General features: G+C 39.6%; 1 protein-coding gene across 2 annotated transcripts in view; it reads left to right on the forward strand.

Annotated features, from left to right (window-relative positions):
- Positions 1–26,104, forward strand: part of LOC130554797 (CUGBP Elav-like family member 5) — a 153,229-nt gene that overhangs the window by 99,839 nt on the left and 27,286 nt on the right. For both annotated transcript variants that reach the window (XM_057334667.1, XM_057334668.1), the window contains exons 4-6: positions 15,489–15,617; positions 16,278–16,357; positions 21,475–21,633. In XM_057334667.1, coding sequence (XP_057190650.1) covers positions 15,489–15,617; positions 16,278–16,357; positions 21,475–21,633 — 368 coding nt within the window. The remainder of the gene's footprint in view (positions 1–15,488; positions 15,618–16,277; positions 16,358–21,474; positions 21,634–26,104) is intronic.

Raw genomic sequence — 26,104 nt, forward strand, 5'->3', positions numbered from 1 at the left:
GAAATGCTGCTCGATCTAAAAGCAGTGCGAGTTTGAGTCGCTTATAACGTTCATTTAAAAAAGCAACACCCGTCAAACATGATCTTTATAAATATACTTTATTATCATGAAAATACCTGAGGAGGATTGAGGATCAGTGATAAAAACATGTCCTTAGGCATTTCCTAGAACTACGTGTGATATGGTCTTCTTCTGCAGTGCGTATTTGGAGTTTCTGCACGAGAGCGCCCTCTGGCTTTCAGATGCAGCAGCATTTTACCGTACTTCACTCACAAATCACGTGATAGATATTTTCGGTTAACCGGGCAGATGTCTAATTACAACATAATTCCCATAGTTTCCTTTGTTTTATTTCATAATTTTGATGAGTTTATTATTATTATAAAATATGAACACATAAGTGAGTAAGTGTCCAAAAACTTTTGACCGGTAGTGTATTCCGAGCTCTTATTGTCTACTTTGTCTTCATTATTTAGTCCTCCATTTATGTTTTTTTAATGGATTTCTTTTGTTTGTTCGTTTGTTTTGTAAAGAAATTAATATGTTGGGTTATTTCAAAAATGGACAAACCCAACGGTTGCGTTACAATTAAAACCTATGCTGGGTTGTTTCAACCCAAAATACTGGGTTGGTTTAACCCATTGTTGGGTCAAATATAGACATTTTCTGGATTAATATAACTCAATAGTTGGGGTTGTCCATTTTTTTACCCAACACTGGGTTAAAAATAACCCACGTTTTTTAGTGTAGTGAATTTGTCCCCGAGCATCTAAAATGAGATCGTGTCTGGTAACGGTAGATGTGTTTGGGGATGAGTGGAGTACACAGCAGATGACAAACGTGTTTAACACTCTCATTAAACCGATCAAGATCCTTTGCCATGTAACCACAGAAGAGCTGTGTGTGTGTGTGCGCGCGCGTGTGTGTGTTTCCACCTGTCCTGCTGCACGGGCCGATGGAGAATTTTTCATGGTCACAGAATGCATTCGTATTATTTTGGATATAATTAGCTTACATTTGTTCTGCTTTGATGCTCGTCTGGTTGAGACCAAAAAAATTAGAATCTCTATCAGGGGACTGCGTGTGTGTTTCTTTAATCATTTCGTCCTCGTATTCCTTTAATATGCGCAAGCTCTTGCAGTTCTGTAACAATCCCTGAGGTCGAGACCTTGCAAGCACATCTCGCGGAACGAACACAGCCGGCTGTGTGCTTCTCATCACACGCTTCTCATCTCATCACTTACGGCCGTCGCCAAGACAACAGAACACACGTGCACATCACATTTATAATTGGCTGCAGCCTACAGGCATCCCGTCACCATAGAAACCACAGAAGCGAACAGAACGATTGGCCTACCGTCGTAATGTTGTTACTGAAGATGAAGAAAGGTTGGATGAGTGATGACAAGAGCTGTGTTCAGAATCGAGTATCGATGTGCTGCATACTGCACAGTATGTACTGCATAATGTTTTTAGTATGTAGCATGCAACTGCAAGTATTAATGTAATGCAACAATAATAACATTTTGTCTCATGGTTTTGCATGTTTAAGTAAGATAAGCTGCAATCCATAACTTTTTTTAGGTTAAAAAGAAACAAAAAACTTACTTATCGAGTGCATAAGCAATCAGTGTTGATGACTTTCTTTTTTCACGATTTACAATGGTAAGCTTATAATAATGATAGACAAAACTAGTCATTTTTTTAGTGACCAGTTGTTGTTTTCTTTGACTTGCATGGTATGGCCATAACAGGTTGAAGATGTCACCTTCACCTTGTTATGTTTTGTTTCACATCCGTTCACCCTGCGATCCATTCGCACATTCAAACAAACATTATCGCACCAGAAGAAAGAACCCGACCCTGCGCCGGAGCATAGCACCGGAGGGAGAAGATATTCACCTCCCTCTCCTCGTCTCCATCTCGTCCCCTCTGTGTTTTTATGAGAGCTGAAATTGTATTTGCGGTTGAAATGAAAGTGATCGCCAGAGACGCGGTAATTATACATAATGATTTTTCCCAGCAGGCTCCGGGCGACCATGCCACTCTGAAGAGACGCACGCCGAGACGGAATCGTAGAAAATGATAGAAAATGGTTTTAATTATTTTGCTTCAATACTATCTGTTCATATAAAAGCTCTTTGGGAAGGACCACCTTTCACCTCTTTATTTTTCCGTAAGAAACGAGAGCCGAAAGCGTCGCTCCATCTGGAGTCGTCAGTCATTCGGAGCTGTTGTGCGAGATGTGTATCTTGTCCCATCATGCCGTGCGCCTCCGCGTTTCTTTCGCTGCTGCCAGATATTTTCGGTGAGGTGCAAATTAGCGAAAGACGGGATGTAAAGAGAGAGTGACACTGTGCATCCATCTTGTTGGTGATTCACGACATTTTACAGAACAGTGCCGACAGGATCACCTCTAATGGAATATTCTGGGGTGTTTTTAAGGTTTTTAACAAATACAAAAATCTATCATTATTTACTCTCTCTCTCTCTCTCTCTCTCTCTCTCTCTCTCTCTCTCTCTCTCTCTCTCTCTCTCTCTCATGTAATTGCATATTTCTATCTGAAGCAAAGTAAGACTCATTTTTTTGCTTTGAAACAATGTGACATGGTAAAAAGTGCTTTGTATACATTATATTAAATGTGAATTTAATTTTGAATGTCGCCTTTCCCCAACACTTTTCAAATGCCCAGTAAGCGATACAAACAAAAGGCAAATGATTCTTATTAGAAGGAACCTACAACGACACTCTCGGTCAAATGAAAGGAATTCCTCATAAGGGCTCATATGGCGCGAATACGTGTTTTTCTGTGTCTTTGGTGTGTTATAAGTTGCATGCGTGTATAAGACACATAAAATTGCAAAAATTAAAGTGTGGGAACAAAAGATGCATTCTATGTAAAAGCGAATGCTCACCCAGACCTGCCTGAAACGCCTCGTGTAACCACACCCCACAAATCTACGTCAGTTGGTGGTATGATTTGACTAAGACCGCCCAAATGTATACGCAAGTAAGGTGGGCGCACCTGTCAGTACAATTGAAGAGGAACCTGATGTTCCAAATATGGTGAGAGGCGTTACATTTCCGTCACACGCTTGCAGTATTTGACCAATCACTACGCACTGGTGAACTGGCCAATCATAGCACACCTCGCTTTTAAGAGCAATGAGCTTTATAAAAAATCTGCGTGTTTCAGAGAGGCGGGGCAAAGAGAAGATACAAACATGCACCGTATGTGGAAAATACAGCGTTTTTGAACCTTAAATCGTATATACACATTGCATTACATCTAAAACAAACGATAATATTCGTTTTAGCCGTGTCATATGACCCCTTTAAATAAGCTGTTGTCTTGTAAGTTAAAGGGAAATCCAGCAGGGTCATGGGGACTGAAGCATGTTGGGCTGTGAGTTTACCCTGAGATAGATGGACGATGTAAGCCCTCATTGATCGTGCTAGCTCGGGAGCGTTAAGGGCAGGGAGACGCCTGGATTTACGTCTGTGAAGGGAGCCATTCAGATGGACAGCTGTGTCTGTGTGTGCGTATGTGTGTGTTTGAAGGAGAAATACAAAGGCGTGAAAGTTTGAGAGCGAGCCGCATACGGACATCAACACAGGTTGGGGAAGCTTATATAGACATATTGGTTTCAGTGACTGGAACCAAGAGACATTTAGGACCTTTAGGCCCATTTCACAAACAAGGCTTAAGGCTAGTCCCAGGCTAAAATGAATGTGTGACCTGTCTTAACGCAATATAACTTGCCCAGAAATATCTTAAAATATATCAGTGCCATTGTTTTGTCTCGAGATGCACACCAGTACTGTATTCTACTAAGGCGTTTTTATAAAAACAGCGACATAAATATCTTAATTCAACTAAATAAATATCTGAAGTCTGTGAAACCGGGCCTTAGTTGTGGTATCATAGACAAAGTCATTCTGAAAAGATTCAGAGTCACAAACTTCTCAAACTTTAGTCATTTGCCATTGTAGAATCTATGGGTATTATTTCCCAGTGGACTGATAAAAACATATGCAGACTGTAGCGTCTCTTTTTAAGAAAGTTCTTTGTCGTGTGAGAGTTTTTGAGTAGATGTGGTGTCAGAGTCTGATCACAACGTCTTAAATGTCGTCTGTGTGTATTGTTGCTCTGTTCTATTGCTAGGATTGACCTGATGCTGTCTCGTCCTGTTGAATGCAGGTCTTTCTGGCTGTTGTCATGTCATTAGTTGTGAATGGAGTCGTGACAATGAGCTCTGCTAAATGAACACTTTAAATCCTCTGTTTCTGACACTCACTTCAGTACTTTTAATTGGAAAGAAATGTTTTGAGATGGAACCAATTAAACATCTGCTTTCAGCATCCGGCTTCTCTTTTTCTACTCAACACCTCAGAGAAAAGAGCTGAAATCTGTTGCAGCCAAAGTCATATTTGAACTGACTTCACCAGGAACCCATCGCGTTGACGTCCATATTTAAATACGATTGTTGGGGTTGGAGAAGTGTGTCCACATGGCAAAAGTCAGATCCACCTACATTGTGGGGACCGGCCAACTTACTGTCCCCATGATGAAAATGTGAAGGTTGCTTATTTGAAAATGTAAGTTGCAAGTCCCCATGAAGATACCAAAACAAATGTAAGCGAGAGAGATGGCTCTCCGTAATCTCCAACTATAAAATGAAAAACAATGGCAAGCTTAGAGGAGCTCTGTGTGATTCTTTAGTCTGAAATCTGACTTTTGTCATTTTGTACTCTGCTGGAATCCTGCAGCACACAAACATGCGTAGTCTGGAAATGAAAGACTTTTATTTTGACACCAGCACTTTGAATGATCGACTGGATCGCAGATGAATATCATTTTCGAGTGTCAATACATTAACGCAATACATTAACATTCGAGTGTCACGCACACAAACACAAAACACGCACACACGCATGAGGCCGCCTGCACACGCTGCTATGTAGGCTACGTGCGTGCGTGCGTGTTTTGTGTTTGTGTACGGGAGATGCCCATCACTGCACATGTCAGTGTATGATAATATGAACAAATGAATTCATTTTCTCTCCATATTTCCCTTCCGTGCGGATTCATTACCGACCCTCTATTGCTTTTCCCGGCCGGCGAGCGTGTGTCTGCCACATCCATGAGCATCTTTGGTCTCTCATAAGGCCTGTTGTCAGGTTGTCATGACGATGATGGATGGGACTCCAGCGTGAGTTCACTGATGTTAAGGCGGTGCTGGGCTCTGTGAGAAGTGTGTGTTCAGAGACATGGTGTCCCAGTACTGCACATCTGTCAGGGGCATTTCCATTAAAAACCTAAAGCTGTACGCATGGATGCTTAGAAAAACTTTACAGAATGCAGATAGTATCCCTTCATGGGTTTGCTGCAATTCTGCTGTAAGTAGATACTAAATATTTACAGAAATATGTTGCCCTTGTTAGGAGACTCATCCACTATGCTCTTTATTATATTGTATATACTGTAAAGTAAGTATGTACAGTATAGTTCTGTATGATATATTGTGTGCATACATACAGTATATATTATGTTATATTATTATGCTTTATTATTATTATTATATTGCATTTTATTACTTTTTTTCCTCGAGTATTCATTTGTACAGTATCTGCTCATCATAATTGTATCAGTAAATCCATTTTATTCCCAGGGATCTGAGGGTTTGATACAGAATAATTAAACTCGAGCTCTGAAGTGGATCTTCGCAGCAGGTCGCCTGAGACCCGAGTCACTGTGAATGTGTGCGCGGGGCTCAGCTGGGAGCACGCTGCTCTTGTTTTAAAAAGGAGAGCACGGGGCGCATCTGAGGAAACGTGCGTGAGATGTGATCTCTGATAGATTTGCAAGGATGAATATTTAATCTCTTTCGCTTCGGAAATGACACTGGTATGGTTGTGTGATGTACAGCGCTCGACAGTGACATCAGAACATCTGCAACTCTCTTTTCAGATTCTAAGACTGAAGATGGGTCATCCAGTATAAAATAGCAAAAACACAATACCAACACAACTCAACACAAGACAATGGCATAGCCCAACACAACTCAGTACAGCCCAGCACAATTTAGTATAGCCCAACACAACTCGGTATAGCTCACCACAACCCAACATAGCCCAACACAACCACATCCAAACATAGGCCAACACAACTCAACACAGCTTACCACAACCCAACATGGCCCAACATAACCACATCCAAACATAGGCCAACACAACTCAACACAGCTTACCACAACCCAACATAGCCCAGCACAACTCAGTATAGTTCACCACAACCCAACACAGCTCAATACAACCCAACTCAACTCAATACAGCTTACCACATCCCAACATAGCCCAGCACAACTCAATACAGCTTACCACATCCCAACATAGCCCAGCACAACTCAATACAGCTTACCACATCCCAACATAGCCCAGCACAACTCAATACAACTTACCACAACCAAACACAGCCCAACACAACTCAACACAGCCAAATACAACTCAGTGTAGTCCAACACAACCCAGCACAACTTAATACAGCCCAGCATGGCCCAACACAACTCAGTGTACCCCAACATAGCCCAGCACAACTCAATACAGCCCAACACAACCCAGCATAACTCAGCACAACTCAATACACCCCAGCATAGCCCAACACAACTCAGTGTAGCCCAACATAGCCCAGTACAACTCAATACAGCCCAACACAACCCACCACAACTCAGTGTAGCCCAACATAGCCCAGCACAACTCAATATAGCCAAATACAACTCAACGTAGCCCAACACAGCCCAGCACAACTCAGTGTAGCCCAACACAACACAATATAACCCAGCACAACTTAATACAGCCCAACATAACTCAACACAACTCAATACACCCCAGCATAGCCCAACACAACTCAGTGTAGCCCAACATAGCCCAGCACAACTCAATAGAACCCAACATAGCCAAACACAACTAAATACAGCCCAAAACAAGTCAGTGTCGCATAACACAACTCATTCTAGCCCACCACAATCCAACATAGCCCAGCACAACTCAGTACAGCCCAACATAGCCCAGCACAACTCAATAAAGCCCAACACAACTGAGTATAGACCACCTAAGCCCAACATGCCCAGCACAACTCAATACAGCCCTACACAACTCAGTATAATCCAACACAGCAACAACCCAAAACACTTTAACACGGCCCTACTAAAGTTAACTCAGACCAACACATCTCACTAAGAATTCAACTATTTTTTGTGTAAACAAACAAATCTGGTTATAGTTATTTATCAGAACATATTAACTCTCTAGGGTACTTCTGTTCTAACATGCTTGTGATTTTAAACAAACAATAACATTCCCTTAGAAAATCATTCCTTCTGTACTGATATTTATGTGAATCTTTTTGGGTAACACTTTATTTTACGGTGCCCTTGTTACGCATGTTACATTTATTTACTATAGTATTTACTATAAATTATGCATAATTACATGTAACTAACCCTGACCCAAACCCTAATCCTATAGTAAGTACATGTAGTTGCTTTTTATTACTCAGTACTTAAATGTATAATTACACTGTAACACGGGCACTGTAAAATAAAGTGTAACCTTTTTGCTTTTACATCTCAAGGTTAAATGAATGACTGACGTTTTGGACTAGGCTTAAATCTAATCTAATTATGAGATATCGAGCATCAAAGTTTGATTTCAAGCAGTAATTTCACTATGATTTCCATCTTTGACATGGCCTAAAAATGTTGTATGATTAGAAAACACAAAAAATGACTTTCGCTGGGTTTCCACAGGCAGGGTCACGATTATGATCAAGGTTTGAACTCGAGATCAAGACTAGAGTTAAATTTATATTTAGGATTTGGAACGGAAAGTCTCGATGCGTGTCTTTTTCGAGTTCTCTGTCATTTAAACCGGAGCACTTGTAAATACGATCTTTGTTGTGGGAACGCTGACTGTGAACCTCACAGATAAAAGTTTTCTTTCTGCTGTCTTGTGCTCACACAAACACACACACTTTGATTTGTGTCAGGAGCAGGTCTAAGCTCTCGTCGCTGTCGAGAACAGACACACAAAGACTTTAAAGGCTGAAATCCTGCTGTTCTGCAGATTTATACCTGTACCACCTACAGGACTGACTGTCCCCAGATCAGCAGCTCAGAGCGCTGCGTCTTATTTCTGCTGTGTGTTCAGATGAAGGTGAAAAGGGCAACTGATAGATTCCCAAGAAATCCAAACTGTTTAGTTAAGATTGAAAGATTGGTTTGCATAGAAAATCCGCACTTTGATATTCTGAGAATTCTGAAATTAAAAATGTGCAATCGGTCTCATTCATGAAACACGAGCAGAACAAATTTTTGTGTAAATCGTTCGTAAAGTCATTCTAACATGAATTTTAGGATTCATGAAAATGTTCGTATTTTCAAAATGTTAGTTGGTACTAAAGAAATGTTCACCTGCTCCATACCACGTGTAAATGGTGCGTAAAACCGCAGGGAACGTTCTGTATTCCTTTAGTCAAACTGATGACACTGCATTTTGATGCACTATGTATCGCAATGATATTTCACGAGTAATTTTGCCCTGTCTTTTATCATTTTTTACTTTTTAACTTTGAGTAAAACGCAGAGCACGTCACTGTCCTTTTTTACACAGCCGTCCAATCACAGCGGAGAAGAGGCGGGACAAACACTACATTGACCAACCATCATACACAACAATGGAGAAGTTAATATTAATGGTTACTGCAGTGTCATATTAAGTAATATTCTTTAAAAATATATACTAGTAACAAGTAGGCTAACTGTTGCGGATATACTAAATCACAGCAACCGACGCATCTCCGGAATAACGCGCAGTGCCTCCAAAGGCTAAAAAGGTTTTGGTGGACACACTTTAATTTATCAATTTATTGGTAAGCATATAGCCTATTAGTATCTTATGCATTTATCCAATATAATGTAGCCAAACCAGAGAACAAAGTCCAGAGGATTGCGGCATTCCTAGATACGTAATTTACGTAATACGTAAAATACGTAATTGTGAATGAGCGTGCATGCTCGCCCTGTTTACGAGTGATTGGAATTCCTTAACATACACACATTTTACTATCAAAACTGTTTACGAAGTATTTGTGAATCCGGAGGGAAGTTTTCGGGAAGGTTTGTTTTACGCGCAAATTGAAAGGCCCAGTGAGTGGCTGGATGCCATTCGATGTGTTGTTGCAACAGAGAAGTTGCAGCTAAAATGTCAGAGGTCTGTAGAAATCTGTCTTAAGTTTCGGAGTCTCTGCTCACAGCCGCGTCTTCATCATACAGTGTTTGACAGACTTTAATGTCTTCTGATTTATTCATAAAAGTATTCGTTTGATCTGTCAGTCTCAAGCAAGACCGCATACTGAGGAGAAGTCATCGTACGTGTGTGAAATCCTGCAGAAATTATTTAAAAGGCCTGTAAGCCATTTTTACAAAAATATCTCTCCTGCTTGACACATATCGCTGAAATGGATGTCATGAGAAATCGCACCTGTCCGTGTGACAGCCCGTCTCTCTGTAAACAGCAAAAACATTCTGACCGGAGCGATGTTGTTTAGCCAATCAGAAGGCTGGAGGGCTTCTCTTCGTGTCAGTCACTCTCGGCGTTCCGCTTCTGCTGACTTCACATTTGCTGGCTTGTCTTGGAAGGGCAGGATTTTGAGGGAGTTCGGTTAGTCTGACAGTTTAAGGCCAGAAACATATTTCACCTGTGTGTTGTTATTTATGTCATGACAGCTGTAACTAACTTGCTCAGCAAGATTTCCTTCGAAATGCTGTGACTCTCGTTGAGAAAGAGGAAACTGACCGTAGAAACTCGGACCGGAGATCTCGCAAGCAAACGCTTGTATTTGGATTGAGGTCATTCATGAATATGGGAAAGTAAATGGAAACTTTTGCTTAAGTCTCATCTGCATCTCAGATATTTCTGAGAAAAAAATGTGCAAGAAATCTCGCAAATGAGAATTTTAGATGAGATGTCAACAATGTCTCAAACTGAGCTCAGATTTGTCAAGTCTGCAACCAAAGTCAATATTATTGAAGATCTCAATATGAACTCAAACATTTCTCATCAAATTGACCAAAATCCGCACAATTGAGGCTGTATTTGCATGTCGCTGGACATTGGAGTAACAGATGAAAAAAATATTGTTTTACCCAAATCGAGATTATTTGACCTCTACAAGTTAAAAATTGTCTCATTTGTTTCTGTTTTTATTTATCTCAAGCTTTTTTGGGAGAAACATCTGAGATTCAATAAAACACAACAGAGATCTTCTAAGCCCTTTGGGGTTGTGCATGTGTGTAAACTCTCACACTGCTTTCCATCTTCATGTGCCCTAGTGTGTGTGTGTGTGTGTGTGTGTGTGTGTATGTGTCCTTTATCCTTGTCCTTTAAAACCCCACAAATCTACGTCAGTTGGTGGTATGATTTGACTAAGACCGCCCAAATGTATACGCAAGTAAGGTGGGCGTACCCGTCAGCACAATTGCTCTGGAACCTGATGTTCCAAATATGGTAAGAGGCGTTGCATTTCCATCACACACTTACAGTATTCGACCAATCACTACGCACTGGTTAACTGGCCAATCATAGCACACCTCGCTTTTCAGAGCCATGAGCTTTGTTAAAAATCTGCGTGTTTCAGAGAGGCGGGGCAAAGAGGAGATACAGACATGCACAGTATGTGGAAAATACAGCGTTTTTGAACCTTAAGTCGTGTATACACATTGCATTACATCTAAAACAAACTATAATATTTGTTTTAGCCGTGTCATATGACCCCTTTAAACATGAAAGTTCCTCCAGCTCACAGTGTAGTTCTGGACTGCACACGTTTAGCTCATTCTTTCATCATCCTGCTTCTCTCCGCTGATGCCCTGCGGCCTCTCCCGTTTCTCCTCATCTCTCTTCTCATTTCTCTGAGGTCTCCTCTTCTCTGAGAGCACTCACAGAATGATTCTCTTATTCTCCTCACACTAATAAACATGACGTGCGCCGTTTCCATTGCTGGAAAACCTCTTCAAAGTAAGTGTTGCGTTAAATTGTAATCTGCTGAATTGAATCCCTGTGCAGATTTCAGTGGAATGGATTTCAGTCAAAAACATAATTGATATTTTCTTGAATCTATAAGCAAAGGAAATTGTTTATATTGTATTTTACATTATGCTTTCTTCAGACAGGTAGATTTGCTGCCGAAAGTAGTTTTATTCGTAGGCATTAGACGTTAAAATATCTCACTGAAGGTGTTGGAACAGAGCCGGTGTGTGTAGATTCAGGCAGGCCCCTGGGAGGGAGGGGCTAACACACTAGACTCATGAATATTCAACATGCTAATGAGAAGCAAATGAGGGGTCTGTGTAGATAATTAGAATCGTGGCCAGAACGGTCTGGCACGCGTGAGACAGATGCTTCAGTGGTCTGATATAAATTGTAAATACGGTGTCTCTGTAGTACGTGCTCATGGACAGATGAGATCATTTATCTGCATCATCAGCAATTACATCCGTCTGTCAATCAAAGTGACACTTCACCCGCAGGAATATTAAGAAAAGAGCATGGTTTGCATTTTTTACTATAGTGAAATACGTTGACCTACAGTACAGTTCCTTATAGAGACAAATGATGACATGCCATATGCGTTATAAAAGCTATGAATGAATCTGGGAAGAATTTGACAAGAAAGGAGATGCTGAGACATCCGAGTGCCAGTGTTGGGTAAGTTACTCTGAAAAAGTAATTAATTACTAGTTACTAATTACACATTCGGTAATGTAATTAGATTACTGTACAAGTTACTCTCTTCAAAAAGTATTTAATTACTTATTACTAATTACTTTCTATATCCTACATCAACCTTGATGAGTTAAGTGATTCAAGGATAGACATGAAACGGCTCTTTTAATTCATTCAAATAAATACTATAAAACTACATAATGTAGTATTATTAATTACAAATGTGAGAATTATACATTAAAGCACGGATTTTAAAGTTAGACTTTGAATTTTGTTGTCAATTCCTCTTCTGCACACACATATATTACACAAAGTATTTAGTTTAATTACATCAGAAGTAACTGTAATTAAATTACAGAGAAGAATAGAGTAATCCCTTACTTTACTTTTTCAAGGGGAAAGTAATTAAATTACAGTAACTAATTACTTAGTAACTAGTTACACCCAACACTGCCGAGCGCACATTTTTCGAGATCTCTTTTGAAACTCTAAAAGAGAGATGTTTTTCTAATAGGAGATAAATTGCCGAAATGATTTTCTCAGGAGGAAAATCTACCGAGCAAAAGTTTCCATTTGCTCTCCATTAATCATATTGCTGTCTAGGAAGAACTAGTGAGATATTAAAGAGATCTGGTTTGTGATTTTCGTTTGTACGGGACCATTTCTCTTCAGGGATTTGTAGTGACAGCTACTGCAGATTTTCGGTGTTTCCCGTCATGTGTGTGTGTGTGAGTGTGAGAGGCGGTTTCTCTCATTAAAGGCTTCAGGTCACAGATCCGCAGCAATGCAACTCAGCTGCAATAGTCTGCAACCAGCAGCACAGACGCCTCCATTAAACACACACACATTCGCACAAGATGATGCAACTTTGAAGGATAACAGAGCAGGGAATGTGTAAAAGTGCGTGTGTTGCGGTGCAATGTTTGTATGAGTGAGTGTTTCAGTGCTGGAGTTTTATATCTATCTGTTTTTTATTTTGCCTTACATTTTGTCTTCCTCACATCATTTGAGTGTGTTAACTAAATCGCTTCTATCATAATAGCATTCTCCAATTAAAAATTTCAGCAATTCAAACTCTTTTTTTTTTGATAATACAGCATAATGTACAATTATGTCAGTATCTATACATTTAAACAACTTCAAAGCTGTTTCTGCTCTTTGAACTACCAATACAAATTAAATGTTGTTTCTAATCTATTCTGGTCTACAAAAAATATGCATTTTGTTTTATTCGTCGTCCTCACAATCTTCTTTTACATTTAGTAGATGGTTTATTCAAAGCGACTTATAGAGAGTTTAGGAAACAATAAAGCGATATGTCACAGGGGAAATAATACAATAAGTGCTAATACCAAGTTACTAGTTCTGTCATGACAACTCTCGGAGGGTTTAGCATGGTAGTGTGCATGACCAGTGTTGGGTAAGTTACTCTGAAAAAGTAAATAATTACTAGTTACTAATTACATATTCAGTAGAGTAATTAGATTACTGTACAAATGACTCTCTCCAAAAAGTATTTAATTACTTTTTACTAATTACTTTCTATATCTTATATCAACCTTGATTCAAGGTGATTCAAGGATGATTCAAGTGATTCAAGGATGGACATGAAACGGCTCTTTTAAGTCATTCAAATAAATGAAATAAAACTACATAAAGTAGTATTATTAAATAACCAAAGTATTACAAATGTGAGAAAGATAAATTAATGAATGCATTTAAAGGTTAGACTTTGAATTTTAATGTATATTCCAGTGTTGTATTTAGTTAAATTACATCAGATGTAACTGTAATTAAATTACAGAAAAAATAAGAGTAATCCCTTACTTTACTTTTTCAAGGGAAAAGTAATTAAATTACAGTAACTAATTACTTAGTAACTAGTTACACCCAACACTGTGCATGACATATAAATGTATTTGGTCTTGGCGGAATAGATCTGCTGCTGCTGATGCTGATGCTGATGCTGTGGCGGAGCAAGTAGGAAGACTTGCTACTGCCAATACATTCACAACATGCTGCTGTGTGCATATAAGGAATGCTGCTGCTGCACATGTATATGAAAAAAACCTGCATAGCTTACGTGATCACCTCGTAGCAGATCCATACAAGAAGTGGAGCTGGGGAAGGAGGAGGGTTTATTAAAAGCGCTGCACGCTACAACAATCACTAGCCAAGATTTAAACGTAGAGCAGAAAGCACATTGGCTGCTGACACGGAAGGAACCAATCAGCTGCGTGTACCAATCGTGTACCAACCAATCACTACCATGTAGTGAGTTATTATGTCAGATTGGTTTAGACTTTAGGACTGCGCCATCTAGAGTTTCATGCCAGAACTTTCTCTGTCATTTTTCACAAAAGCCAGAACAATACCTGTTGAGAGAGAGAGAAAGAGAGAGGGTTAGTTTTTTTACATTTACCTGTCAAGTATTCATAGAAGAGATGGGTTTTAAGTTGTTTTTGAATGCTGTGAGAGATGTGGTTGACCAGACTGAGTTTGGAAGAATGTTCCACCAGCAAGGAGTTGTGAAGGAGACCTAGTGTGTGTGTGTGCGCGTGCGTGTGTGTTACAGCTCAAAGTGACGAGGAGAAGTTAATGAAAAATTGAATTCCTCAAGATCATAAAGTGTGTGTGCGTGGTACAGTGTTTGGACCAAATGTCCCCACAAAGATAGTAATACTAGTCATTTTTGTCCTTGTGGGGACATTTTTAGTCCCCGTGAGAAAAATAGCATATACAGTAAATCAAACTAAATGGTGTTTATTTAAAAGTGTAAAATGCTGAGTTTTCTGTGATGGTTGTTTATGGACATAATGTATAAAAACAAGTGTGTGTGTAAAGTTAAACCCACTTAACTATATTTTGGGGATGTGATTATCTGAGCAAAACCTCCCTTTGGGGACCTCCTTATTTGTACACACATTATATAAATAAAGTTTTTTTTAAATTGCTGTTGTTGTAAGAACCCCTATGTGAACCCCTTTGCGGCCCCCCAAATAAAGACTTTATACAATGCTGGAACATCAATTCTTTTGGTTGGTGGTCTTATTTTATGATGTTTAATTGCTTCAATTTATGATATATAAATTGTTTAATTTATGATATATTGCTTCATAAAATGCCACAAAATCTGTGGCTCCCTGGATCCATCTTTGCCCCCCCCCAGGGGGCCACAGCTGCTAGTTTGAGAACCACTGGGCTAGGCTAAAGTACATTTACATTACATTTAATCATTTAGCAGACGCTTTTATCCAAAAAAAAGATATCCATAGTTTAGAGTTTATAACTAGCTTTGTATAAAAACAGTAGAAATCTATGTATGAGTATGAGTGATCTGTGTGCGACAGTAATAGATAAATAAGATTCTAAGCAGAATTTACTCAGACAACACAGTTTTGACTTTAAAGTGTCAAATAGAGTTTAAGATGAAGAGTGTCATTTCTGAGCAACTTGCCGCACCAAACAGAAAGACAAAAAAAAACGTTGGTCAAGAGAACCATTAGCCCCGCCCCAAACTCAGGCCATTGCATTTTGCCAGTCGTGACATTCAAAAGAATACCCTTTACAATTGTTCTTTGCGTGTTAGATGAAAGTTTCAAATGTGTTTCAAAGTAATCATGTCGTAAACCTCGCAAACATTGTGACCTACTGAGACACACTGAGATTGTGAATAAACTTTATCTTTATGTTTGTGTTTCAGAAGACAGAAAGTTGTTCGTGGGGATGCTGAATAAACAGCAGACAGAAGAAGACGTTTATCGTCTTTTTGAGCCTTACGGAGTCATCGAAGAGTGCACCGTATTAAGAGGGCCTGATGGAAACAGTAAAGGTGAAGATTACTTTTTCTCTTCAGCGTTCACAGTCACCGCTGTCAAACGCACGAAAACCTGCCACAAATACGCAGTTTAGCGCGCGCCGGTGAATGACAGACATGTCCTTTTATCCGATGAAAGTCAAAAAAGCATTTCAGATTCAGCAGTGTGAAAACTGTGACCTTCTACCGAGTCAAAGACAAAACAAACAAACAGGCGAGAGAAAAGCTGCGTTCAACCCTGAAGAACTGCTTTCATTTACACGTTCAATTTCACAACGTCAGTCTATTCAGACACGCGCGCGTCAACTGGACGCTGCGCTGACACGCTCCGTGATGGAGTTTCTCGACACTAACATGGCAGGATGCGTTCTGGAGGGCGCCGGGTGAAGACTCTCGCCAGGATGCCAGTATCACCTGACAAATCCTATCGCGGACCGGCACGCTCCTTTACGCAGGCACTGATAACTGCTTCCATTAACGCACACGCATACATGCACACACAGTGTTAAACCATGTCAGAGAGGTCAAACCTGTTTGAAACGTGTGTGAAGAGGAATGACAGAAGAGTCCAGATTTAAACATTCAGCGCAGATACACGAGTTACAGAAACGAAACACTTCACCTTTAAAAGCTCGAGGTATGTTCCTCATTATTTTCTGTTTTTGTGTTTTGTAGGTTGTGCCTTTGTTAAGTTTTCAACACACACTGAGGCGCAGTCGGCTATCGGCGGGCTGCATGGAAGTCAGACCATGCCTGTGAGTACAACACACATACATACATGAGCGTGCACATACGTGTGATGAAATGTGCACGTATACTCACAGTTTCATTTTGATGGTGATGTATGTGCGTCAATGGGAATACAAGTGCAAATGAGTCTCTGCTGAATAGCTCTCTCGCTCACCATCTCTCTCTCTCTCTCACTATCTCTCTACAGTAAAGCAGCCCTGTTGAAAATGTAATTGACACTACAAACTACCAACAAAATGTTGTTAGTACACCTTAAAAGCTATTAAAAGGTGATATGTGTAACCTGCAGTTCTGTTTGGTGATGCTTCACTTTTAACAATATATAACTCGACTTATATCAGTCAAGCTTGATTTATCTGACACAAAGCCACTAATACAAATGAACTATAGATGCACCGATACTAAATTTCTCCACCAATACCGATTATTCAGAGTGATGACTTTCTGAATGTTATTCATTCTTATTACACGGCTCGTTGGAATGCTTGATTCTGATTGGCCTTTTTGATTCTGATTGACATTTGCAGGTTCGTTATTCCCAGATAACAACCGCTCAAAACTAATAACACACGGTAACCCGGACGCAACAAATAATTTTAACAGGTTTTTTTGACAAATGAAATATAAATATGTCTTTTAATAACATATATGACATTATATTGACAAATGATTAAACCAAATTGAATGTTCGTGATATTTGAACGTCGTTTCTTACCTTAAAACCGAAAGTAAACAGCTTTTCCTCGTGGAAGGTCTGCATTCAGTAAAAATGAGCTAATAAAATATCACACTGTCGGGGCTTATTTCTGCGATAACAACAGCTGCCTGTACATTATCCCTTACATATAATGACATTAATATTGAACATCAAACTAGTGACATCAAACTTCTTAACATTTTCTATATGCAGAGCATCCTCTTTTGATTGACAGGACATATCGGCCTTGATCATCAGCTGTTTTTAAACTAAAATTGCTTTTATCAACCAACACCGATTATTGGCCGATAAATCGGTGCATCTCTTAAACTAACACAACTTGCATATGAGTTAAAAACGTAGGGATCGGGGTCATAAAGTACCGCTATTGACAATCATCGTGATATTTTTCACAGTGATTATTGATATTGTGTTAATGCGAGACCTAATTAGCCTAAGATAATATTGTTAATCATATACTGTATATCATTTTTATATGATATTTATATATCAATAAATATTGTGATAATGTTGTAACTGTAAATCTCCACAATAATCATGCATTAAAAATCTGATGTTGAGAGAGGCCTAAGGGGCCGTTTACATTTTGCGTCTTTTGCACGCGCAAATTGGCAACCACACAGCAAAATCGCCAGTGTTAAAAAAGGTCAAATTAACACTCACAGGTGTGTATATAATCCACACTATCGAAGTGTGGATTATATTGTATATACACTGTGAGAGTTAATTTGACCTTTTTTAACACTGGAATTTTGCTGTGCATGCTCAAACAGGGTCACGGCGCATGCATCAAGATGAAAATATTTCAACTTTTCAGAATGCCGCCCGCGCACCGCAGGTCATGTGACAAGAACCAACCAACCAATTTAGACAAGCTCAATGAAGATGGAGACCCAGATGATCACAGCATTAATAAATCTAATAGCAGAGTTATTGCAAGGTGTTTTCCGTGCATATAATCCATATATCCTTTGTTTATACCTCCTTGTCTCAATGGCTAGCGTGGCCCATGGTTGCTTAGCAACGACAGATGCCAGGTGAGCGCAAACCCCTAGGCGCTTTGAAAAAAAAGAAGTGCGGCTCGCGTTTTCCGCACGGTTTTAGACGCGAAATGTGAATCACCCCTAATAGTGGCAAAAGCGGCATTTTAATAAATAGTGTTGACCCTGGTGGCACACTTCAATACATTTGACTGTTTAAATCCATTTGATAGATTTTATTCAATTCCAGTGCTGGAAATGTTCAAAGATTTGCAAACAGCAAAGTCAAAAATAGAATGGAAAGATGCTATTCTGTACACCCCCGTCTTTAATTACATTCCCTCTACATGTTTTCGCACCTCTCTTTCTTTCTCTCTCTCTCTCTCTCTGAGGCTCAGATGAATATTCCTCTGCCACACAGTGAAAGGACAGATAAAGAGGTGTGTTTCTCTATCCCCTGAGACCAGGACTGAAGAGAAAGAGACGGAGAGAGAGAGAGAGAGAGAGAGAGAGAGAGAGAGAGAGAGAGGGAGGTGCAGATGATCAAACAGGGGAAAAAACATTATGACAACGTCTAACTGTCACAGAGAGAGAAAGACAGGTTGAGCACGGCGTCGGATGATGACTGTAAATGTGTATTTAGAGATCAGCCCAACCTTGAGCGTAATTATCCTCAAATGAAACGTTCAAGGCCATGTCTGTCCCGCACACACACATACACGTTAGCTTTGCTCTCACATACTGTTAATTAAGCACATTTACATAGAAGAGACAGAATGGAAGAGTGAGAAATTAACGACAGGAAAGAGAGAGAAAAAGAGATCCTGTTTTAAAATCTGGTGAGCTGTCTATCTTCATTTTCAGACATCATACATCCTTGATGTATTTGTTTACATTAGCTAACATGGACTTACAATGATATGTTTATTTTACAGCGTTTGTTGATCTTTGATCATGTTAGTTAACATAGAAACAATTGTTTGTCCGTGTTAGTTCATTGTGCATTAACAAATGTAAACGAATCCAAGATATGCTAGAATAGACTCCAGCACTTCCCACAACCCTATAAGATAAGAGATGGTTGTGGCATCCGTACAAAGGCTTATCTCATTGAATATTATAAGTCAGAAAGAAAAACATTACAATAGCATACGTTTCAGAATATCAGATGTTTTTGCTGAATTGAGAGTATTTCTTATTGACAGATCTTTCTGTGAAGTGAAGGGAATATTCTGGCCTTTAGGGTTGATCGATTTGAGGCTGGTTTAGCGGGTCAGGTAGGCCCAGCACACAAAGGTCAAGTGCTTCAGTAAATCATCAACAGCCTTCTAATGAATTTGTGTGTGTGTGAGTGCACTTTGTGTGTGTGTTCGTGTGGGAAGGGTAAACCCTACGGTATGAGGACAAAATGTCCCCACAAAGATGGCAATATCCAAAATCCTTGTCCTTGTGGGGACATTTTTTGGTCCCCGTGAGGAAACAAGCTTATAAATCATACAGAATTCACTTTTGTGAAAATCTAAAAGAGCAGACAGTTGTGTGTGATTGTTAGGTTTAGGTGTAGGGAATATGATATATAGTTTGTACAGTATAAAAACCATTGCGTCTATGGAATGTCCCCATAAAACATGGAAACCCAACATGTGTGCACTTGTGTGCGTGTGTGTGTGCGTGTGTGTGAGCGAGAGAGAGAGAGAAACATTGAACTGCACTTTTCATTAGCACAAAGAGAGCAAGTGTAACAGATAAAGAGTGAGATTGAAGATGGGGGTGGTTGTGAAGAGATATCAGGTGACAAACAATGGAGTCTTGGTTATATGTAGGTACAGTAACGTTCGGAATCATTTGTTTCCAAGGTAACATTATTTTAACGGTTAAGAGTTGTTCTACCACTGAAATAATTTTAAAGAGTACATAACTAGGGATTTTTTAGATCCTACTTTGGTTTATGGAGTGTCCAACAACAAGTTTATGTACATTGAAGGTGTAAAAACACTATTATTTTGTAATAATACGTAGTTATTCTTACCTTACTTCTTGACTGACTCTCAAATGATTTGTTCCGCGATTCATCTGTCTAATCCCCTCCTTTCCGCTAGCCTAGTCTGATGTGATTGGTCAGATGGTCTAGTCTGCTGTGATTGGTCTACCGTGAATGAGGCTCACGAGCTACAGTGTTTGGGGGAGAAGAGTGAAGTTTTCGCGGGCAGTCCTAGCAAAACGCCTTGTACATGTGCAATGACAATAAATTGAATCTAAATCTAAATGTATGGGGCAGTCGTGGCCTAATGGTTAGAGAGTCAGACTCGTGACCAGAAGGTTGCCGGTTCGATACCCCAGGCCGGCGGGTAACGACTGAGGTGCCCTTGAGCAAGGCACCTCCCCTACTTGCTCCCCGGCGCTGCAGTGATAGCTGCCCACTGCTCCGGGTGTATGTGTGTTCACTACTCTCTGGATGGGTTAAATGCAGAGGTCACATTTCGGGTATGGGTCACCATATCCGACCTAATAGGTAAAGAAAGAAAGAAAGAAATGTAGTGAAGTAAATCAATGGCGGTTCTCGAATCGGACTAGGGACGACTCGTTTGCGTGATTCAGAGTCGACTCCCTTTTTTCCAAGCCAATAACTTTGTTATTCATTCACCTTCGGATTTACAACTTGGCAGACTGCTTACTTTCAACCACGGCAACATTACACACTGCACGAAATGTCATTTTCATGATCTCATGTTATGTACTCTTTAAGGTCGAAAAACTACAAATTGTTGCTTTAAAGGTACCGTATCAAAAATGATTTAATATAGCACCACGTTTCATATCATAAATACTGGAAAATATTTCCAAAATTGTATTTTAAATGTAAGTTTGTTAAATCGCATTATAAATTGAGTGTATGTATATACCGTCACTTTAAAACCTCGGATGTCCAAATTTCACACTTTTTATATTTTTTATTGGTTAAATATTTGCAAAATCCAGTGACAAACATAAAGGCTGAATGATTTATGGCAAAAAATAAGAATCATGAAAATGGAGATATGAGGTTTCTGAAGGACAGCACCGATATGTAAGCTGCTTTGCAACAATGAAACATTTTAATTAATCAAACTGAATTATAAAAAATGTGTAACTCTGTTTGACCAGAATGTCACTTGCATTTTTTTAACCAAAGCGGAACCAACTCTTTTTATGTTTAGAAATTGTAACAAAAAGTGTCTGGAAGTGTCAAATCTCTTACTTGCAATAGCATTGTAAAGTTGTTTCTACTTTTTCAGATGATTGATATTTGATATTTAACCCTTAGTTTCAGTTTAATGATACTTTGTTCATTTCTGTAAATAACGCAAAAAAAAGCAAGAACATTTCGTTCTTGTGCATGTGTATGTATGTTTCTAACTGCATTTGTTTGGTCTGTGTGTCACAGGGAGCTTCGTCCAGTCTGGTGGTAAAGTTCGCTGATACGGATAAAGAGAGAACCGTACGCCGCATGCAACAGATGGTCGGCCAGTTTGGCATGTTTAACCCGACCGTGGCCCTGCCTTTCAGCACCTACAGTAGCACCTACAGTACATACACACATGCGGTAAGCACACACACACACACATACAGTACAGTACATGCATTCAGAAGTGAGTCTTTCTGCGCTCATCTGAAGTCTTTTTTCTCTTATTGCGCTGTTGAATAATGTATTAACATCATTTCAATTCCCGAGCCATGAATACTTGCAGAGTTCGCACACAATTTGAACTCTTGCTCCCTTTGGATCCTTCAGAATATGAGTAACAGAAATCACATTTATCCCAAGCAGGGCTTTAACTGAAGCGTTTATTTGCATGTTGAATATCTGGCTTGGATTACCGAAGGGTTTTTCATTTGTAACCCAGGTGTTTGACCTTGCGTGTTAGCATAGGGCTGGGCGAAATATATTGAGTGTTCAATATACATTTACAGGGGTTGTGCTGGCGATGGATTTGAAAATCTGATTCCACAATTTGCATCATGATGAGATTAAATGTTGTTGCTCATCGATATGTATTATTATGGCAAATATTTGATTTTAACGTCACATTTGGAATGAAATTGGCTTTTCTTAAATCACCCCTTAAACTGTAAATAAATAAACGCTGAGATACATTCTGAGAATATCGGCAAAAATGTGTTTTTTTTTGCTTATCTCCCGGCCTTGTTCTCCACACTCAGCATAAAAAACGCCAAACGCGCCTTTGCGTAATTCTTTATCATTAGATGGATAATGTATTCAAAGCACTGTGCATATTCATACGCGTTGAACCGATAACAGCGTTAGATACAGATTAACGCTGTGATCTGATAGAGAAATGGCGCTTTTGATACGTGAAGTCTTCGTATTTAAATACTTTTGAGCTGGTCGAGTCTCGCAGAAGTTTAAGAATTGCGTGCCAGGATGAGCGTGTTGCTCTATTTATAGACTATACCCTGCAGGCCGTCGGTTTTAATTACACTGTGCCGAAGTGTCTGTGACATTTTAAAGTACGCCTTTGATTTTATAATCCATACGATCGTTCGGCAGAACCGCTCAGCGTGCCAGCCGGTTGCTGTTTATTATCCTGTTTGTGCGTTTTTCCATGTGAACGTGCTGTTATCAACGTGTGATTCCTTCTGTGATACATGGAACCAACAGAAGGAAAACCCCCAGGTATCCCATCATCCACCTGTTGTGTTTTTCCTATGCACCAGTGGCGATCGGTGCCTCCTCTTCAGGGGAAGCAGGAATTCAAAATACGTGTTCAGCGCTTCACGTGAACCTATGTGCATCACGCATCATGTCAAAATGCGTGCCTGCTGCAGACGCGTCGAAAGGGTTTATGATCCCCGGAAGAGGAGTCACGGATCGCCACTGCTATGCACGTATAGACGCACACAAACCACTAATACATGAAACGGAATCTGTGCAAGTATGATATTGCAAACACTTCTATGCAAGTTCATATGACGCAAACTGGGAAAGTGTATTATTGCCACAGTAACGCAAGAATGTATTTTAAGTTTGTACAACCCAACCACATTAGCAATGAACTTCTACACACCGCATAACACTCAGAAGCGCACACAAACACACTTTCAGCTGCGGACCTGCTTTACACCGAGTTGCTTTAAACTGCACGTGGATTATTTAAATGGGAATGAGCAGCACTTCAAACACATTGACCCACATTGTGAAATCCCGCCTTAAGGTAACCAAATGAGCACGCACACACACACTTAGGCATACTTTACACACACACAGTTAATGAAATTGTGGACGGTTTTCATTTCGGTCGTGCTCTGACACTTCAGCACACGCAGCTGAGATGAGATCCCGACGCTGGATGCTGGGATTATACGTCCTGCCAACAGCATTTGTATAATAGCTTGAGAGTTTTTTAGGGCGATTTTCACACAGTGGGAAATCTGGCTTCTTTGGCAGGAGTTTCAGAAGACTTAGAAAACTCAGATGACTCCTGAAGAAGATTTAGACAAGACTAGAACAGAACAGAAAATGGAAGAAGAAAGGAGAGTCAGGGGGTTTTGTCGGGATGGTCGACTAGTTATCCCACAACTAACTTGGTGTTTAGTAAAAGTACACTTTTTTTTTAAGTGTGTGAATGTCGAGGTTCAGCTCCTCGAGAATGGTTTTAGCATGATGACAGCATGGTTTGCTGTATAAAGTTTTAAGAAGATGCACGTTCTTTACTCTATTTACTTTGTTAGAGCACATCAATAGTTTTGTGGTGAACAGTTCTTCTGTTCAAGTCAATTGATAAAAAAATGAACAAAGATTTTTGTCTATGTAATCTTTAATCAAAATTAACTTTTATTTTTAGATTTCGGGAGGGGTTGTTGTTAACGTTTGTTGTTTTTAAGCAATTTTGTGATATGCTTTTGATATTTTATTACTTCTTTATTATTTATGTTGCTAAATAAGATTCATTTATTTTGATTGTAGTTTTATTTTAGTTTTTGTTTATTATTATATTTTGGTGCCTTAAACTTATTTCAGTGTGTTTTCAATTTTTTTGTTTAGTTTAAAGGGATACTTCACCCAAAAAGGAAAATGCTGTCATCATTTACTCACCTTCGAGTTGTTCCAAATCTGTATACATTTCTTTGTTCTGATGAACAGAGAGGAAGAAATTTGGACGAATGCTTGTAACCAAACAGTTCTTGGACCCCATTGACTACCATAGTAGGGGAAATGACAATGGTAGTCAAAAGTGCCCCAGAACTGTTTGCTTTCCTACATTCTTCGAAATATCTTATTTTGTGTTCAACAGAACAAAAAATTAAAAAGTAATGTTTCCTAATGATGCTATAAAGTGGTTCTTGGCTCATAATCAAAGGGGAACACTTTAAGTGCAAGAACCATGTCTTGGTGCTTCAGAGGTTCTTTAGCGGTTCTTTGGGATGACTGAGGTGCTATATAGAACCACTGAAGAACCATACAGCACCGCTTCCGAGCCAAGAACCACGTTTAGTGCTTAGCACCATTTGTTTTTAGAGTGGTAGTCAATTTAGTCAACTAAAACAACTTTGCCTTAAATGACAATAAATAGTCTACAAAGGTATGTGTTTACAAGTACTGACTACTCAGTTTTGATGTACTTTTGCACATCCCCAAAAACACATCAAAAATGTTATGATGTCTCACCACAGAAATCTCTATGTAGCAAGAAATAGTTGTATCCTATTAGTATGCATACTAAAAGTAGTCTTATACTAGTACTATTAGTGCATTAGTGCACTAACTGAAACAGAAACTGTGAGAGCGTTAGAGATTATTAGAGGCTGTGCTAGACAGGATTTATGAACACTCACACCGGGATTTTAACGAAAGGAGTGACATCAAAGTAACGAGCAGGGAACTATACCCTATATATCCCATAATGCCCCGCTCCAGCACTCTCTGGCAATGCAACGCATGAAGGTTTGTTTGGCTGTGAAATTGAAGACGAACTGCAAGAGCAAAAGAGAGGCTGAAACTTTCCAGAACAACAACCGGTTCAGTAGTGAAGGACGTTTGAGAAAGCATTTCTAACCGCTTGATTTCAGCGCACACAAAGAACAGGTCACAGAACATCAGTGCATTTCAACCCCGTTACATCCGTGCAGCACATCAGTTGAAAGGCTTTTGTGGACAGCACAGAGATGGTGTGCTAAATTGAATATTCAGATTGTGAAAGAGGCTGTAAACACATGCTGTTCTTGAAAACACTCGGAGTGGGTGTGTTGGGCTGGGATGGAAATGTTGTAAGTGGTTTGCTGCGCCTCCTGGTGGTGTGAAACTGCACAGATATGAAAGAGAAGTCGTAATGCAAAGATGATCAAAAGCATTTTAATTTACAAGATGTTAACCTGAGCGATGGGTTTGTCATGTTCATTATGATTTGGTCCCGGCACACTTTGTTTGGTGGAATTTTTGAAAAGCAGAGTTGCTACACCCTTTGATCTCGCCGTCACGTGGTTCATGGAGCTCTCAATAGTTCCAAACTGTCAGTCTGTTTGAATGGGTTTAAGCTGGAGAGACAGTGGAAGCAGCTGTATTTGCAACACATTTCACTAAATACCAGCACTGGTTCTTATTTTGATTAGATTTATAATAACATTTTGTCTGAGGAGTGTTAGAGAAACCGTATTAATCAGTTTTCATCAGGTTTCATTTGACTAGGAAGAATGCATAATGTGTATATAACATTTTATTTAATGAGCAGTCTTTATAGAAAATCATTCAACCACACATACAGAAAGCCATTTTATTTAGGTTTAAAAAAAAACAGACGAATGTGTTTGGGAAACAGTGAAATGAATGGGCTTCAATGCAATGTTTGGAACTATAGAGCCCTCCATGACACAAGTTACTTCCGCATTCCATTCTTCCAACGGACGTCTCTGCGAGTGTCGCAACTCTGTTTTTCAACGGCTCTGGCGCTAACCACCGAGCCACTGTGCCACCCGAGTGATTCGAATGAAATCTCATATCATGTACACTCTTAAAAATAAAGGTGCTTAAAAGGTTCTTCACAGCGATGCCATAGAAG

The sequence above is a fragment of the Triplophysa rosa genome, linkage group LG5, assembly GCF_024868665.1.
Source record: "Triplophysa rosa linkage group LG5, Trosa_1v2, whole genome shotgun sequence".
NCBI classification, from domain to species: Eukaryota; Metazoa; Chordata; class Actinopteri; order Cypriniformes; family Nemacheilidae; genus Triplophysa; species Triplophysa rosa.